The 18,727-nt window shown below is 37.0% G+C and overlaps 1 protein-coding gene across 2 annotated transcripts; it reads left to right on the top strand.

Annotated features, from left to right (window-relative positions):
• On the top strand, positions 1–17,425 carry LOC144959319 (uncharacterized). 2 transcript variants are annotated; one of them, XM_078891871.1, is made up of 9 exons: positions 1–107; positions 1,169–2,659; positions 3,935–4,090; positions 7,075–7,231; positions 8,254–8,470; positions 10,358–10,459; positions 11,484–11,584; positions 12,929–13,048; positions 14,228–17,425. In XM_078891871.1, exons 2-9 carry the CDS (start codon positions 1,193–1,195, stop codon positions 14,431–14,433), a joined length of 2,526 nt encoding a protein of 841 aa, XP_078747997.1. In that variant the 5' UTR covers positions 1–107; positions 1,169–1,192; the 3' UTR covers positions 14,434–17,425. The 2 variants fall into 2 exon arrangements, with proteins under 2 accessions (XP_078747997.1, XP_078747996.1); XM_078891870.1 differs by lacking the exon at positions 1–107 and adding an exon at positions 880–1,040.
• Positions 17,426–18,727: the final 1,302 nt, after the last annotated feature.

Here is an 18,727-nt window from a genome sequence, read left to right as displayed (position 1 = left end):
ACTTAATTCTGCTCTCTGTTCAACAAATCAAGAACTTAGACCACGTCGTACATGGTATATAATTCGAATTTGATCAACCAGACATATACAAGACGTGATAGAGCAAGGTGTGTATGTGTGTTGAGGGGGCAAGGGGGAAAAAAAGGGGGTGGGGGTGTCTAGATGTGTTGGAACAACAGGTTTTTCGATTCCGATTCAACACAGCAATTTAATAATTTGATTCATTTACCCATACGTTTTATTTGTTTTAGTATGTATTTATAGAGCCTAATTAGGAGATTAATTAACATCAACTTGACCTTGTACATAGAATTGTTGGTACTTATTAAAAACCAAATGAAGCCTAAATTGTAATTACTGTTTGAATTAGAATCAAACATTATTAGAAGGATTGGCAATTTATTACTCATGAAAAAAAAAACAGTTTTGGATGCTTGTACTCAATTGGGGTGAGAAATTATTGTTATAACGTTATAAATAGGGCTACGCCCTTCACAAAGTGCCGTGTACTAAAGATGTTTTTCTGAGAATGGGCGCGGCTGTGATATCGACCAGTGGCGACCATGATGCCTTTCTTGAATACTGGGAGGGAACACGGAACGCTGGGACTGTAATTGTAATGGGTGGGTGTGGGCCGCTGTCAATCAACCAAAAACTAGGGCGGTCGCCGACCACTTTGCTTTGTGCAGATGTGTCCGCGATAAAACATAGTTCTTTGTTAATGGAATTAATTTGCATCACAGTAAAACTTCATTATTTAATTAGGTATCTGGTAAGACTAACAAAATCTTTTCAAAACTTAAAATGTTCTTAATGGTGCAAATAATGACATGATTAAGTGCGTACTAGTATGATATTAAGGTGTGTAGGTTGGCCTTCGTCATCAGCGGTCAAAACAACCATTCTTTGTGCTTCCGCTCTCGTTTGGCAAAGACAAGGAATAATGATGATTGTTTACGATTAATCACGGATTAATTATGGCATCTGGCACACCAAACAGGGTGAATACGGATTATATTAATGGTGTCACATCAGCACAGGTAGGTTTTTGATAAGTTTCAATCGAAAACACTTCTCACACACTAAGTATTTTGTTTATATTGCCTATAATTACGATGTGATCGCCATTTTTTCTAATCGACACCCCATTTCTGGCTCCGCCTTGCAGGAAACTCAACCCTCACCCCTTGCGATGCTAGCGGCCACTTGTAGTAAAATTGGATCGCCCGCCCAAACTGATGATGGAAATGGGCAAGGAGGGGATTCCACTGGAAGGGTGGTTGGGGCGGGGCAGGGTGTTGTCACTGTAAACAATAACAATGCAGAAACTATCGGTGCAGGTTGGGTCCAGCTTTCAAACGGGACGATTGTTGATGCATCTGGAAAACAAGTGAACGCTGGCAATGTTCAGCAAGTTACAAACCTAAGTAATAATGTTGCAGGTCAACTATTTGCTCAAGGCCAACAACTCGTTGCTACACCCGGTCCGAATGGCCAACTGACGTACAGTGTTGTACCCTCTTATCAGACAGTTTCGTTCGATGGACAAGAGACCTTGTTTATGTCACAACAAAATCTCACTGGTCAACAAGGCCAGGCGGCATCTGGGACCGCTTCTCAAGGAGTGTCCCTTCAAACAAACCAAACGCAGCAGCAAGCGCTGCTTACCCCCTCTGGTCAGTTGATTAGAACTCAGGGTTTAACAGCAGCAGCGGGTCAACCTTCTCAAAATGCGGCTACTCTCAATAGTAATTTGTTTCAAAACGTGATGGGAACGGCTGGTGTTGGAAATGTCGTGAACATTGGTGGAAACCTTGTTAGTCTTGGTGGTTTACAAAACGCAGCATCTGCAGCAACAGCTGTTAGACCAAATGGAAACTACATGCAGGCTGTTCAGATTCCTGGTTTTCAAGCTCTACAACAGATGCCCCAACTAATTCAAATTCCAGTCTCAATGAACGGTCAGACCGTTTTGCAAACAGTGCAGCTCCCTACACAGAATTTAACACTTCAAACACCATTACAAACTTTAAATGGAGGTGGTATAATGACCCTTGGTTCAAATCCACAATCCCTACAAACAATCATGGCAACTCAGGGGCAGACAATACCCCAAGCTGTTGCTATAGGTCATATGGAGGATACATCTGTGAATCAAACAAGTTCTAGTGTAGCAAATAACTTAAATAACCACAGCTCTCAAAATCAAACTGCAGATAGCAGTCAAAAGACAAGTGATGTGAACAAATCTGGTGTCATTCAAGTGGCCAGCCCTGCCAATCCCCAAACCCCAAATTCAAAGTTGTCTACAGTGATGTCAGCCAACAGCAGCAGCAGTAATAACAGCAATCTTCAATCTGTCAATGTAATCAACACAGCTCATGGCCAGGTTATTCTGTCATCACCCACGGCCAATCCGCAGCAACCATCACAATCCTTACCTACCCTCACAGTCCCCTCCTATCCACAAACCATCAACAGCAATGCATCACAGCAATCTGCAACGACTACTTCTACATCTCAGAACGCAGCAGTCCTACAGAACGTTTTGGCACAGCAACAGCAGCAGTTACTCCAGGGCGTAGCGAGTGCTCAGAATCTCAGTGCAGCAGCAGCAGGCATCCACCAGCTGGCAGGACAAAACCCAGTTTGGTTACAGGTAGCTATACTTTTTATTTTTAACACAATTGTTATTTTGATATCATATTTTTAAATATTTTTCATACATTGTGAAGTTTTGTGGTATGACACTTGCTTTCAGATCTAAAGTTTCCTGGTTCAGGTATATACTGTAAAGTTGTGTACTTGAAAAAGGCCAGTAACTCATATCTGATTTCTCTCGGCTACTTGTAAAAACAAAAGACAAATACAAAACTTGATGAGTGAGTGTCCAATTGTTTTGGTCTTCGAACTTTGAATGCTCTCCCTGACGTAATATTCATCAGATTGATATGGTTTTTGTTTTTAAATCCTAAATGAAGTCATGTCTTTTTAGGGAACAATTTATACAAATTTAAAGTTTTTGTTGTAAACGGGACATTGTGTGTGTTTGTTTGGTAAAGCTCTAAGAGGATCACTGTATATAATAAGTATATATATACATATTATTGTTATTATCATTTAAATTTTTAATTTTTTTATTTGAACTTTTATATAGCACAATATCCACAAAACGTGCTCAAAGCGCTTTACAAGGGGTCCCTGGCCAACAACAACGTTTAACATTTTGGTCAAGACACGACGCCTGTAAGGCGATATTAAATTTTTTTCGGACAAAGTCTTACTCCGTCAAAGTTTTACTCGCTATTAACGGCCAGGTACTCATTTTACACCTAAGTACGGTGAGAGAATGTGAGTAAAGAGCCTTTTTCAAGGACTCAACTATTCGCCGAGCGAGACTCGAACCCAGGACCTTCCGATCCGAAAGCGAGTGTCATACTACAAGACCACATAGTCGCACATTATTATTATTATTTATTATTATTATTATTATTATTATTATTATTATTATTATTATTATTATTATTATTATTATACAAGACATGCCCGAATTTACAATCTAGATCAGAGGTTTTAACCAAATGCACAATAATCAGTGTATGGCAAATACCAAACACACCTTCTAACTTTAAACAGCTTTTCTTTTGTATTTTGGATGGATTTCTTATTTGTTACATAAAAAATTGGAACACACCCTGTAACCTTCCATGAAAATATTCTAAAATCTAAAATATTACTACATCATTGCAAAATATACCCACAAACACCGTACCCTCTAAAATATTTATAACAATTTAAAAACCTTATTTTAGGGGTTTTTTTTATCTTATGTCCATGAGTTATTACTGTTTTAAAAAAAAAATTAAATATCTGTTTACAAAGACCTGTTTTCTGCACTACGAATGCTTGTAATAATGTTTTATAAATTTCTTAGGCTCAGCAGCAAGCTCTTAACCTCCAGTCTCCAAAGGCCCAAAATGTTCAGGGTGTGGCTGGTGTTCAGGCACTCCAGCTCCAAAACTTACCTGGGTTCCAGAATCTGCAAGCTTTCCAGGCATTGCAAGGGTTACAAGGGATTCAAGGACTACAGGTGATATTATCTTTGACTGCTTTCAGGCTTGTAAATCTTCCGACAATTTGTCGGATTTCTGACAGTACAATTTTACTCGATGTTTTCCATTAAGTGCCGACATTTGAAAAATAAATAAAAATTTGTCTTATCTTATTTTATCTTACTAGTAGTAGTAGCGTATGGCTACACCTCCAAATTTATTTCGTCAATACAGCTTCTACAGTCTTCCTCCCTACTAAAGGCTTAATAGGAATTATCCTTTAATTAAAAATAAAATTTGTAACGTCAAAAAACAGAACCAACAAAAAAGAAAATAAAAGAGTTTTACTTCCGTTTTGAACGCCGACTATAAAAAAAAAAAAAAAGACAGAACAAACTAGTCAGCTAGGTACGAGGGCTCTTTCTTAATTAACCGAAAAATGCCTGTAAAATCCGCGTTATCGTGCTATCAACAAAATTCTTGTACGTGTTCATACCTTGACTCGTCCTTCATTTCTCTACGTAACAGCCTGTCTGTCGACACACTTTTGCCAACGCCGCACCATGGAATAGATACCCTCTCGGAAGAAATTTCCGTCAAGGTTTTGTAGCCATTTCCGCACATGGTCAACAAGCTCTTCATCGACATCAAAGCGCTTTCCTGCCAGCTCACGTTTCAGTGGCCCAATGAGGTGATAATCAGATGGTGCGAGGTCTGGACTATGTGGTGGGTGTGGCAAAATCTCCCATCCATATTTCTCTAGCCAACCTTGCGTCACTCGTGCTGTGTGGGGTGTAGCGTTGTCGTGTTGCAAAATGACCCCGTTGGTCAACTGCTCTGGGCGCTTTCTGCGAATGGCCTCCCTAAGCTTGTCAAGAGTTTGGCAGTACCTTGCAGCATTGATTGTTTCTCCAGGTTGTAAGGTTTCGAACAGAATAACACCACGACTGTCCCAGAAAACAGTTCCCATTATTTTCTTTGCTGACAGCATGACTTTGAATTTCTTCGCGACAGGTGAGGATGGATGTTTCCATGTCATTGAATCTTGCTTTGTTTCTGGGGTGCAATGGTGCAACCAAGTCTCATCACCGGTGACTATGCTGTCAAGAAAAGTCACATCGTACCCTAGAAAGTCTCCGCCGGCGTTGGCAGTATGCCCGTGAACCCTGCGTGAGCTCTTGCTTCTTCTCAAAAGTTCCCCGCAGATGTCCAATCTTTGTTCTTTATGATTGTCTGTCAATTGCTTAGGAACCCATCTTGCGCTGACTTTTCTGTAGCCAAGTTCATCAAATACAATTCTATGGGCAGAAGTTTCCGAAATTTCAAGACTGCTTTCGATTTCATGAAGTTTCAACCTCCTGTCTTGACGAATAAGCTCATCAACTCACTTCACATTGTCTTCTGACGTCGCAGTTATCGAACGCCCTCTCCCTTCCCTGTCTGTCAAGTCGGAATGGCCGGCTTCAAACAAATTACACCAGTGATAGACTTGTGTACGGCTTATAACATGCTCACCATATACACTCTGAAGTTCTTTATGAATTTCGGTAGGATTCAGACTTTTGGCGTTCAAAAAACGTATGACAGCTCTGATTTCCTCCTTTGACCAAGTTTCAAGGTGGGCCGCCATCTTTAAAATCGTCTAGAAATTCATTGTGCAAAATGATGCACTTCATAATTCCTGGGAATATTCGTAAAGAAATAAGGAATATCATGTCGTTTACAGAATTAAAAAATCTCCACTGGTTGCTGAGCAATGGGCATTTTTCGGTTATTTCTGAAAGATCCCTCGTATATTATCATTCCACCTACACAATCCGCTAGACGTGGATATATTCACTGCCTACTGTGCCTTAGATGAGAGAGAGGGGTGACTGTCAGTAATCAACTAACACGCACAGCATATGTCAGATCGGGCCGTTTCTCTCTATTTTGCTACCAACACACACGTATTTCTCCAGTTGAGAATTTTCCTCCCTACAGTTTTTTTTGTTTCCGTTTGAAACACAACCGGAAAAATATAATGCGAAATAAATATTTTTCTTCGAAAGGTGATTTGACTTGCTCCCAGCAGAAGTTTTCTTTCCTTACATCCATGATTGTTCACATTTTTCTCTTTTTCCTCCTTCACACATGAACACACATCCTCCTCCTCCTCCTCTTCCTTCTCCTCCTCCACTTCTTCTTCTTCTTCTTCTTTTTCTTCTTCTTCTTCTTTTTCTTCTTCTTCTATAAGAATGAATCCAAATATATGAAAGAATCAGCTGAAAAATTTAACTTAAACAGGAGCGAAGATAAGTCAGCTTCTCATGTCAAGCACTAGATACACATCCTTCAAAAAGGTAGGAATTGTCTCTTCCTTTCATTTTACAACTAACTCAGACCTGGGACCAGAAATGTGTGTACTCTCTCAAATAATTTGGATTTTTTTTTTTAGGTACTATAAAATATGGACCTGTATTAATTGTAAATGAGTTAGGGAAAGTGACATGATTTGACTAGTAAATTACCGTGTCCTTTATGTGTTGTGTTTATTAATTAATTCATATTTTTGTCCTGTTGGTCTATTTTGGTGTGTTCAAAAAGTTACAATTTTTTCACCACAGCCATATACAGTACAGGCTTGTACTTTTTCACCACTGGTGTCCATGCTCTCTCTCTCTCTCTTTCTCTCTCTCTCTCTCCTTTCTCTCTCTCTCTCTATCTCTCTCTCTCTCTCTCTCTCTCTCTCTCTCTCTCTCTCTCTCTCTCTCTCTCTCTCTCTCTCTCTCTCTTTAATACAACTACAACCACAAAAGGATCAATGTCTTTATCACATCCAGTATCGAGAGCTTAAACTGCTGCCTTCTGCTTACATGGATGATCCTGAGGAATCAGAAAATTCTACATCATGTAGTAGAACACGTAAGTAATTAGATTTATGCGTGTCATATGCTGGTTGGATTTTTGAGGTATTTGTAGAATTTTGAGTACTTCAATTTTGCTTCTATTGTGTTATAATTACATTCATTTTATTTTTCAGGCCATCACATCCCAAGGACAGCTGGTCAATGGAAATGGCCTTTCCGGAATGAATACATTGACATTGGGAGCTACAGCTTTGCCTCTATCCACTCAGCAAATGGCAGCCATACAGACAACAAACTCACAGTCAGCCGTATCTCAACAAGGACTAGTTGGTATGGGAGCTTCATAAGTACTTGATCTGTATCTGTAAAGTACTGCTTAAGTCTCCTAGTGGAGTATCACTCGCAGGGAGATATGATAATGGAGTTTTAAAATTAATTCTGTGGTTACTTGGTCTACTACTAATAAACCTGTAAAATTTGAATCACTGTTTCCTTGGAAGGAGCAGAAATCGAACTCTAAATCTAAATTGAAACAAAAAGATTCACACTCACGACTTTGGATTTTTGTACAGTAATTGAGTGGATTTTTAAAAACTTTCCCTTTTTACTAACTAGTCTAGTGATTTGGTCTTCTGCTTTACAGTGTGCCAAACATCCCTTCTTCTGGAGGGCTCTGGGCGCATAACAAACGTTCATCCCTAATACAGTACACAAACAATGCAATAATACACACAATTAAAGGAAAGTCTGACTGAATAAAAATGTCTTCGATCACCCGTAAACTATTGCTTCAGGTTAAATCCTCTCATTGCTGTGGTCCAATGGTAGCACATCTGTAAAGTAATCAGGGGGTCCGAGGTTCAATTCCCATTAAAGCAGGCTGATTTTTTTCTATTATTTTTCTCTCTGCTTTGTCTGGCACTGTTTTATTCACACATTTCTTTTTGGATTTTTCTTTTTAGTGCTTCTATGCATTCCACAGTTTCCTGCATCTTAAAATTGTGCGGCTATGTGGTCTTGTGGTATGACACTCGCTTTCGGAACGAAAGGTCCTGGGTTCGAGCCTCGCTCAGCGCATAGTTGAGTCCTTGGAAAAGACTCTTTACTCACATTCTCTCATCGTACTCGAGTTTAAAATGAGTATCTGGCTGTCAACAACGTTGTCTTGTCGGAAAAAATTGTAATATCGCCCAACAGACGTTATGTCTCGTTCTACAGGTTACGCGTTTCTGTTGGTCAGGGAACCTTTGTAAAGCGTTTTGACTCATTTAGTGGATATTACGCTATATAAAAGCTCTATTTTTTAATATTCCCTTAAATATTTAATTTTTTTTGTTTGTGTTCCTTTCCAGCCGCTCAGATACAGCAAGATCCAAATGATCCTACGAAATGGCAGATTGTGCCACAGCCATCGGGGCCTCAGCAAGTCACCATTAATCAGGCCACATCCAATTCAACAGCTGTCTCTTGTGGCTCCACCCTCTCCAACAATGATTCATCCACAAATTCTTCTGGAAGGAGAATGAAAAGATTGGCATGCACATGCCCTAACTGTGTGCAAACTCCAAAGTAAGTCTGTCTGGGGTTATTTATAGTTAATTCAATACAAATTTTTTACCTTTCACAGACCTGTAAATCCTTCAACTATGATCGAAATTCCGACTCACCAGTATTGGTCAATAGTTGATTCACATCAACCTGTGTAATGTAGAAAAAAAAACAGAGAAAAGTAGTCAAATTTCGCCCCAAGTGTTCTATTTTTACTATTTTTGTTGTTCATCCTCCAGCTTCATGAAGCATTGTTGATGAGCAAGCTTAACACGGTAGCTTCCTTTGTCAACAGGAAAAATACATATTCTAACGTGGTTGGGACATGTCTTATTACTGGCACTGGTTGGCGTACGCATAGCTATATCCATAAATCATGAGTGTTTACATATTAGAGAAGGTGGGGGATTGGACTCCAGCTTTCCGGGGCAATATAAATGTTGCTGCTCGAAGCTTGAAGAAATAAATAACGCGGGTGGTTGGATGGGAGCATCACCCTTGAATCATATACCTATGATGTTCGCATGGGTGTACGATCCGATAGTGATGTCGTTTCTTCTTCTCTTTACTAGCCTATCCTGCTTCTTTGGTTTGTGATTGTATTTTTGACAGGGGATATTTTTTTTCTGTAAATCTTCTGCCTGTTTATCCTTGGTTATTTATAATTTAGCTTATGATATCTTTAGGTTATGATTTTGATTTACATTTGTACTATTTTTGTTAGTGTTAGATTGCTTGTTTTTTTGTTTCAGCGGTCTCTCATATAACCTCAATTGTGTTGGAAGAGACCTAAAGCAACAAACAAAAAAAAAACAAAAAATAACAATGTGAAATTGAATGTAAGCTTCAATTTAATATACAAAAACAGATAAAATGGACGAATAACCATCTTAACAATGCCACTACCACATGATCTCATTTGTCTGTAATGTTTCATTCATCCTGTTTTGTTGATAAAGGGGAAACCTGAAACATTCGTTTTATCTGTTTTAATTAAATTGAAGCTTACATTCAATTTCACATGTAATTTATTGCTTTCGGGGATAGGAATCCTGAGTCTTAGTTTCAGGGTCAGAGATTTTTTTTTGCAACAGCATCCGTGATGGAAATCTAAAACAAATGTTTGAGATTTCCATACTGCACTGTGTACATAAGATATAGGTTTATTGGCATTTACTCTTAGGTCACCACTATATACTACCAATGCATCTTAAAATACAAGTTTAATGAGAGAATTTTACTAAAGCGTGTAAATAAAAGATAGATTCACGTTGAACTTTTTATCTGCAGCAAAAGATATGACCAATGGAACTGTGTCTTGTTGAAATGATTTGCCTGTGGTGTTATTTTTACATTTTCTTCTTCTCTTCTTTGTCATGTAGAAACATCAAGTTTGAGGACTGAATTACATTTGATTTTAAGATAAATTAGTAATTGGGAAAAAAATAGTAATTAATGAAAGATTGTTGAACATGTCATATAAGGAACTTTGGTGCTTAAAGATGTCACCGAATGCACAATGATACCAAACAATTAAAAAAAGATCAGGGCTGTCAAATTCTTCTGCTGCTGATGGTAGATGATTCCATTCCATCGTCTGATTGAAGATGGGTAGAAGGAGTTGAGGTGGGCTTTTGATTTTGATGGGGGAATCGTCATCTGATGTATGTGTCCTCAAGTTGGTCTGGAGATGTGCTTGGTGGTATATGGGAAATCGACTTATATTCGTTTATGGTAGCTCATACAGAGGGTGCATAGTTTTGCTCTTGTTTTATGTTGTTTTTGTTTGTTTGTTTTTGGGGGGTTTTTTGTTGGTTTTTTTTCCCCCCAATTTGCTTATAGTTAACATGCACATAGATATGTTTATTAGTATTAGAATGTGTCTCCATTTCTTTCTATCTACAAAAGGAACTCATCCAATGGAGAAAACAAAAAGAAACTGCACATATGTCACATCACAGGGTGTGGGAAAGTCTATGGCAAGACCTCTCATCTAAGGGCCCATTTGAGGTAGGAATAGTTGGGTGGGAGTGGAGAGTCTGTGTCCAAATTAGCATTAGTGTATTTTATATCATCCAACCATTGACAGAGTTGTTTGTTTCAGATTGTGGGATGTCATTTTTTTCTTTTTCCTTTTTTTCGGTTATTTTCTTTTTTTTTTTCTTTTTTTATTTATTTCTATCTTTTTTTTTTTTTTTTTTTTTTTTTTTTGGCCGGGGAGGTTGTTCGTTTTATTTATTCATGGAAATTGCTGAATGCTGATTGTTTTGTCAACTTCATAAATAAAAGATTGTTGATAAATAATAGTAATGATAAGAATAACAGTAATTCTACTAACCACTGGTAGCATTACTACTACTACTACTACTACTACTACTACTACTACTACTACTACTACTACTACTACTACTACTACTACTACTACTACTACTATCACTAAATATAATAATAATAAAAATAAAAATGATTATGATGATGATGATGATAATGATAATAATAATAATAATAATCATAATAATAACGATGATAACTGATTAGAAGAAATTATATTATTTTGAAAGCACAGTTTGCTAATCATTTAAAGAAGTTATAGTTATAATTTAATAAGTTTTGGAAGATACAATTCTCACAGAAAATAGTTTATACTTTAGAATAATAAAAGTAAGAATTTAACATGAAGAAGATAATTCACAAGTTGGCAGATCTGTTGGTAAAGTAAAGAAAGTCTTTTGAAGTGCCTATGCCTTATTTTTCATTATATTTTATTTGTTTTCCACGTTTATTTGTGTATTGTTGTGCTGACGAAGGGTTTGTACCCGAAACGTCCATCGTCTGTTTTGTTCCCATACGAAGCCTTTCCATTTTCACTCTTTCGTTAGTATTTTACTATGCCTCTACATTATCTGCAGAGGTTATGTTGTTTATGTATGATGTGTGATGGAATTTTTAATATTCATTTTATTCATGTCATTATTATTATAAGATGATAGATATTAACAATTTGGCTGGTTTTTTCGGATTTCCTTTCCTCCAGGTGGCATTCTGGTGATCGGCCCTTTGTGTGCAGCTGGCTGTTCTGTGGCAAGCGATTCACTCGGTCTGATGAGCTACAAAGGCACAAGAGGACGCACACAGGTAAAAAATTTGTGACATTGGTTGTTTTTTTGTTTTTTTGGTTTTTTTTTTTGTTTTTGTTTTTTTTTTACAGCTTCTTCTTGTTCTTGTTCTTGTTCTTCTTGTTATTTTCTTCTTCTTGTTCTTGTTCCTGTTCTTGTTCTTGTTCTTGTTGTTGTTGTTCTTCTTCTTCATTACTGTCATCATGTATGCCAATTTTCCATATTATCCCAAGATTACATACGCATGATGTTCCAGGATAGGCATGTTGGGTTAGGTCTGTGATCCAGGCTTGGGCATTTGAAAGTGATTTGGGAATTTTATCAATTCATGGACCATTGAATGCTTTTATCTTCTGTTAAAGAAATACAGGAAAATGAGAAAAGATACACAAAATGGAAAAAAAAACCCAATTTTTTAAGAAGTTTGATAAGGAATGTAGTATTTAGTGTACTAAGATCTAATGTTCCACACACGATGATTTGCAAGTCCTGTGCAGAGCAGATATATCGACGTCGCTCTCATATGGACATGACATCAAAGTCCCCTTTTTTTCACTGAATAACATTTGTAAATAAGATCTCCGAAAGACAGTTATATTAATTTAGGCAATAATTGATCTTAAAAAAAAATATTTTGTAAAGAATAAAATATGAACAAACCAACAACAAAAACAACCAACCCAAATTCAATTTAATTTGTAATTGGCTATCCTGCAGTAAGATAAAACAACAGCAATGAAAATGCAGATATTTCCTGTGAGGTAAAGTAACAGCCAATAGAAATACGAGATTTTGTCATCATGAGATTCATCATTGATCAGAGCTATAACTAGAGGCCAGCGCTGAAGTTTTGTCCTGGGCAGAACCAGCATTTCTTACTACCAACTGATAACAGTACTGGGAATATCCTGTATTACTTGACTTTAAATAAATAGGCTAATGAGAAATGCTCACCATTTTTTTATATTTTGATTTTTATTCCTTTTTTAAAAAATGAATATCTTTTCTAACTTACTGGTATTGATGACTATTTCCATTTTTAAAAATAAAAGTAATGAAAAGTTAAGTGCTATATGTAATGTAAATGTTGGTGCTCGAATGTACAAGTTGGTCATGCCAAATGAATGTAAATGAATTATACTGCGAATATTGAATATATGACACTTATTTATCTTAACAACGCCACTACCACATTATCTCATTCATGTGTAGTGTTTCATTCATCATGTTTATTGATAAAGGGGTAGAAACCCCAAACGTCCATTTTATCTGTTTTCGTAATAAAATTGAAGCTTACATTCAATTTCACGTTGTTATTTATTTGTGCTATATGTATGACCCTAACATTTGTCTATCTCGTCAGGTGAGAAGAAGTTCCAATGTCCAGAGTGTAACAAGCGATTCATGCGCAGTGACCACCTGTCAAAGCATATCCGGACCCACAACACGAAGAGAGTCTACATGGATGGAAACCCCACACAAGGTATGCAATAGTAAATTGAACATTGTTAAGACGACAAGAAAAAAAAGAGGTTTTATATAGTGATGGTGCAATATCCACTAAACGTGCTCAAAGCGCTTTACAGGGGGCCCCTGGTCAACAGCAACATTTAACTTGTAGGACGGGACATGACACCTGTTAGGCGATATTACAATTTTTTTTTTCAGAGACAATGCTGTTAATGGCCAGGTTCTCATTTTACACCTGAGTATGGTGAGAGAATGTGAGTAAAGAGCCTTCTCCAAGGACTCAACTATGTGAGGCTTGAATCCAGGACCAATCCGATGGCGAGTGTCATACCACAAAACCACATAGCCGCACAGTAATAGTATATATAGTAATATTATTACATAGTGGCCAACACTCCCGATTTAGCAATCCAGAGAATTTGAAAAAGCAAATTAAAACAAGGAACAGAAAAAGCTCTAAATCTAGATTATATTATTATTTGTTATTCCAAACATTCCGCTGTTTTGGGTCATGACGGTTATGTCCGTTAGGTTGTCCTGTTTTAGCTCTTTGAGGATGATTAAAGATTTTATATATTTAAATTATTATATATATATATATATGTATATATATGTATGTATATATGTTTATATATTCTACATGATATAAAGCAAGTTGATATTCCTGGGCATAAGGTTCTGGTAGGATTTTAGAGAGCGGTTTGAATTTTGTATATATGACTGATTTCCTTTGACGCTTTGATGGTAAAACCTGAGAAATATACCACAGACCCACCACAATCGGTATATACAGACTGTTTCAAGCTGAAGTATGGCCAAATTTGATTTTTATTGTTAAATTTTAGATTTGAAATCAGTGAAAATGTGATTATTTTACCTAGAAAGGGATAATTATATATATATATATATATATATATATATATATATAATATATATATATATATAAATTGGACTATTCTGTGTCAATTCTCAAGTATTTTAAGGGGCAGTTGATAACTTTTTAATATAAATAAATGATGCTTTTTGGGTTTATACAGATTCCTCCGTATTCAGTTCGGTTTTTTTTTTTTCTTTAATAATATAAACATTTTTGTTAGCTCTTTGTGGCAGGTCTGCTGTTATATGATTGTACATACTCATTTTATTTATTTATTTATTTATTTATTTATTAGAGCCTGATCTATATCCACAGAGATGCTAAGCATGGAATGCCACATCTTGAATGCAAATGGTGACAACGGAGATGAGGAAGAAGAGGAGGAGGACGATAGGGACGTGATGGTGGTACAAAGAGAAGGAGAAGGCAAAGTCTATCAGGTGGACATGTCAGAGGAAGAAGAAGATGAAGAGGATGGCGGAGACGACGACGGGGAAGTCAAACTAGCCCTTGTGACGTAGTATAGCGACTCACATGTGATAAAGTGGCAGATTGTGGTTATGCCTTAACAACTCCACACTCGACTGTAATGGTGGCGAGAGTGATAAGAGGGATGGTAAAATTTACCATTACCAGCAAAAAGGGTAAATGATGAAAAGTTAAAACAATACGAAAGATAAGTGTTTCTGGCACACACTTTGGTCAGCACAAAAAAAAACAAAAAACATTTAGCAAAGAAATGTTTAAATTTTAACTTTCTTTATGTTTATAACTATATTTGTGCTGAAGTTAGCATACTTGAAACACTTAGTAGTTATAAGTTTTATGAAATGTATTGTCCCTATTTAAAGCTATTCTACTATAAATTCTAGTATTACCTTTTTGTCACCATAATTGTAATAATAGTGTTGCCCTTTGTGATTTAAGGCATGTTTCCCCATTACTCAATACGCCCAATTGCAGTCCACCTTGGATTTTATAACTCAGCACACAATACTACCATCTCAGGACAAAGTGACATATCTGACCACATTGTAATTTGTGTTTTAAATGAAATGATTCCTACCCTATATCCATTTTGTGTCAAGGACATGATCATAAATTGCGGTTTGTACTGCTAATCAAAGCCATTAAATTGATGCGACAAAGGAACACAGTGACAAAGATACTACTTTCAAATGAGTAAATAGACAGTGTATCAAGTAAACTCCTGTTTGCTATGCTTTTGTCCCTGGTAAAGATTGATCTATAAATTAACAGCCCTCATAATCAAAACCGGCAAGGTACTTTACAACAATAAAATCAAGGTCTTAAAACTTTGAAAAATGTTGTGCGTAATGAATTTCTTGAGTTGCATATTTATTGTGGATACTCAAAGACTAACATTTTTTTTTTCAACTTCATGTATATCTTTTTATAATAATTATTGATATGTTGCTTTGTCTTGTGATGACAGAATTGCACCCATTATTTTGTTGAACAACGAAGATCACATCCTTATTTTCTGTATTTAAAATTTTTTTTTAATGGTGTTTTGTAAGATTGGTGTTGCTTGTGGGTTCTAGATGATCATAATTATTAGGTGTTGTGTTTTTTTTTTACCGATGACGTTGAGAGCGTTGCGGTGGTTCCAACTCCTAATCAATCTCCCCCTTTGAATATTTTCTTGACATTGATTTGACTATTGACTTCCCATTTGTCTTTCTACTCAATCACAGAATTTGTTTGTCTGTGATTGTGTTTTTATTTTTTAAAGATCAGCCCTATGGGATATTTCCATGAGACTTGGGTTCTTGTTTTGTTTTTGTTGTCTGTATTTCTTTTTTTTTTTTGGGGGGGGGGGGGGGGGGGGGGGGGTTGATTTCATTTTTGAATATGTAATGGGGTGTTTCCATGACTTTATTTGTATAAACAATAATAGTATATATTTATGGGTGTTAGTTTGTGTTGTCTTTTTTTTTTTTTTTGTGCCTGTTAGTGTGTATGGTTGTACATGGACAGTTTTACCACTTTATTAGTTTATTATTAAACAACAGTAGCCACCCGTAGTTTAAACAACAGTAGTCGGCCACAGTTGATATTAACTGTTGAAATCTGGTGGTCGACTTGGCAAAATTCACCATGACATCAGTGACTATTTTGATGTATGTGAACACTGTGTAAAGAGTGTTTGCCATAGCTCCGGTCGGAACAGAGGTGTCATGCAAGCGATGTGAGATAGATCCTCCCACGACATGAGATGCAATTTCAGAAAGGTCGTCCATGCTGATGTCGGCCTTTTCAGTGATGAGAAGTTTGAACAGTTCTGTCGCCACAAGCTCAGGATTGAAGTTAGACCAACTTCTTGAGGGGCGTTGTCATGAAGTCTATGGTGATCACTTCGAGAGACGACTTTTTCGTGCGTGTGGAGGTCTTTGATCCCAGGTATGGCCTGTACGGACCTCTCACTAAAACCGGATGTGTGACAGGACTCACAGAATACAGAATACTATTTCCTACATCTGTCTGGTCTGTGCATAAACTGCTCTGACGGAGCAGGCATAGTTACTCCAAAGACATCAATCCTCCATGTGAGTTATTTCTTTTTTAAAGAGTTTAAATAGATTTGTCTCGATCTATGTCGACCATATTTTGTGAATGTGTTTGGCTACAATATTTTTCTTTCATGTTTGCTGTGGTTGGAAAATACCCTAAAGACAGGAGAATGTTTGGCTCCTTGGAATTTATGCCAGTGTGTCATTTTTGTGTTGTTTATGTTCTTCCTTTTTTAAAAACTCTATCCCACTGTAATTAAATCACTGATACTGCTGCATTTAGAAGTTTAAATTGCACAAATTATGAGGCAGCTGGCACAAAAATGACCGCAATGAGCTAAATTTTGTGGAAAAGAAAGTAACTCAGCTTGTGGTTCAAGATAAAGATTTTCAAGATTAAAGGTGTTCTTTTATAGAAATAAATCTTTATTTGAATCGAAATAATTCCAAAATTACCAAAACAATTCAACAATATTCCACCTATAAGTTACAGTTTTATGTTATGATTTGAGTCAAGTCATTACTCCTAGTGCAATGAGGTGAGCAATAAAATGATCCTAAAAGGAGGGCAATTACCTTTCTGAAATTTTTTAACAATTCTCTCTTGATGAGCAGTGGCTCGTGAGGTTAGCGTGTGCCACCTGTCTTATTCTTATCCTGTATGAAATTGGCTTGCCACCCTCCCAACAATGACCTTTAATCCTATTATTATAATCTGTTTGAATATGTGTTTGTGAGAGATTTAAAGAGAAAGTGTATGCGTGCATGATATTAAGGTGTTAAAATTGATGCAAGCCCCTTTTTTCTCCACAAAATAAAAAAAATGGAGAGATGTTTTCATTGTTGAGCTGAGTGCGACTATAACTGAGGATTCCAGTCTAACGAGATGTGACTGTACTGTGATGGATTGTTAATGTTATAGAAAATGTATTTTTTGCTGTCGCTGAATAAATAAAATAACTATACTATGATTTCCTAATCATGTTGGTTTCCGTGTTTATTTATGTGTGGTCCTTTCATGGTTTGTGGTATGACTCTTTATCTTCCTACCAATAGCTCTCTGGTTCGAGTCTTGCTTTGGGCCCTTCAAATTTCAGAAGCCAGTTCCGTTCCATACCACAAGATCACAAAGCCACATAATACCTGCGTCTGTTTTACGGCATTAGAGATACATTTAGTTCATAAAGTAAGACTAAAGGGATTGGTTCAAATAAGGAACAAATGTAGATTCCCAAGACTGTGTTGAAATTGAAGCCGTGACCTCAAGAAGTCGGGGAGAGAAGGCTCTAATTAGACTAAGCTTTGAAGCGACATTTTTTTGGGTCGTGGATAGCTCATACGGTAGAGTCACGATCTTCCTGGCCAGGCAGAGTTGTCATACCACAGTAAGGTCGGGGGTTCGAGCCCCTGTTGCCGCTGAGTGGTTTTTATGCTCTGTCTTCTTCTGGCACTTTCCTACTCACTTCATTTCTTGTAATACTCCCTTTTATGAATTTAATATTCCCAAGAGCATACTTCAGGCTGTCCATGCGTCAGGGTATGTGGTAATCGTACATATTCCTCTCTAAAAACTCAAATCTTCTTCAATTGGGATGTAAATAAATACATAGTACTTTAAGAAGAAGAAAGAAAGAAATGAGCTTTTTCTATAGCGCAATATCCACTAAATGTCCTCAAAGCGCTTTACAAGGGGTCCCTGGTCAACAGCAACATTTAATATATAGAACGGGACACAACGCCTTTTAGGTGATATTGCAATTTTCCGGACAAAGACAACGCTGTTAACGACCAGGTACTCATTTTACACCTGAGTACGTGAGAGAATGTGAGTAAAGAGCCTTTTCCAAGGACTCAACTATGCGCTGAGCGCGAGGCTCGAATCCAGGACCTTCCGATCCGAAAGCGAGTGTCATACCACTACCACTTCTACATGTACCCAGACTTTATGGACACCCTGTATTAGTGTACTTAATTTGAGATCACTTAAAAGTCTCACCCAGATAAAGTAATACTTATTACAGCACATAGACTTATATATAGAGATTACAAGAAAATAATTTCATTTCTTAAACACAGCCAGGCGGACTTGTACTTGTATCAGTAAGGTCGTGCGTTGTGAGCCCCCATCGCCGCCAATTTTTTTTTAATTTTAAAAAATTCTTCTGGGGCACTTTCCTACTCACTTCTTTCCTTGTTGTTTCTCAAAGTAGTGTACATTTGATTGTCTCCCTTCCAGCTATGGATTCTTTCCAGGACCAGAAAAATTCTGAGCAAATTCAAT

Source organism: Berghia stephanieae, chromosome 13 (genome assembly GCF_034508935.2).
Source record: "Berghia stephanieae isolate SIO BIC M18660-M18661 chromosome 13, UCSD_Bste_1.3, whole genome shotgun sequence".
NCBI lineage: Eukaryota > Metazoa > Mollusca > Gastropoda > Nudibranchia > Aeolidiidae > Berghia > Berghia stephanieae.
The sequence above is the reverse complement of the archived record's forward strand: the minus strand, read 5'-3'. Positions and strand labels throughout refer to the sequence as shown.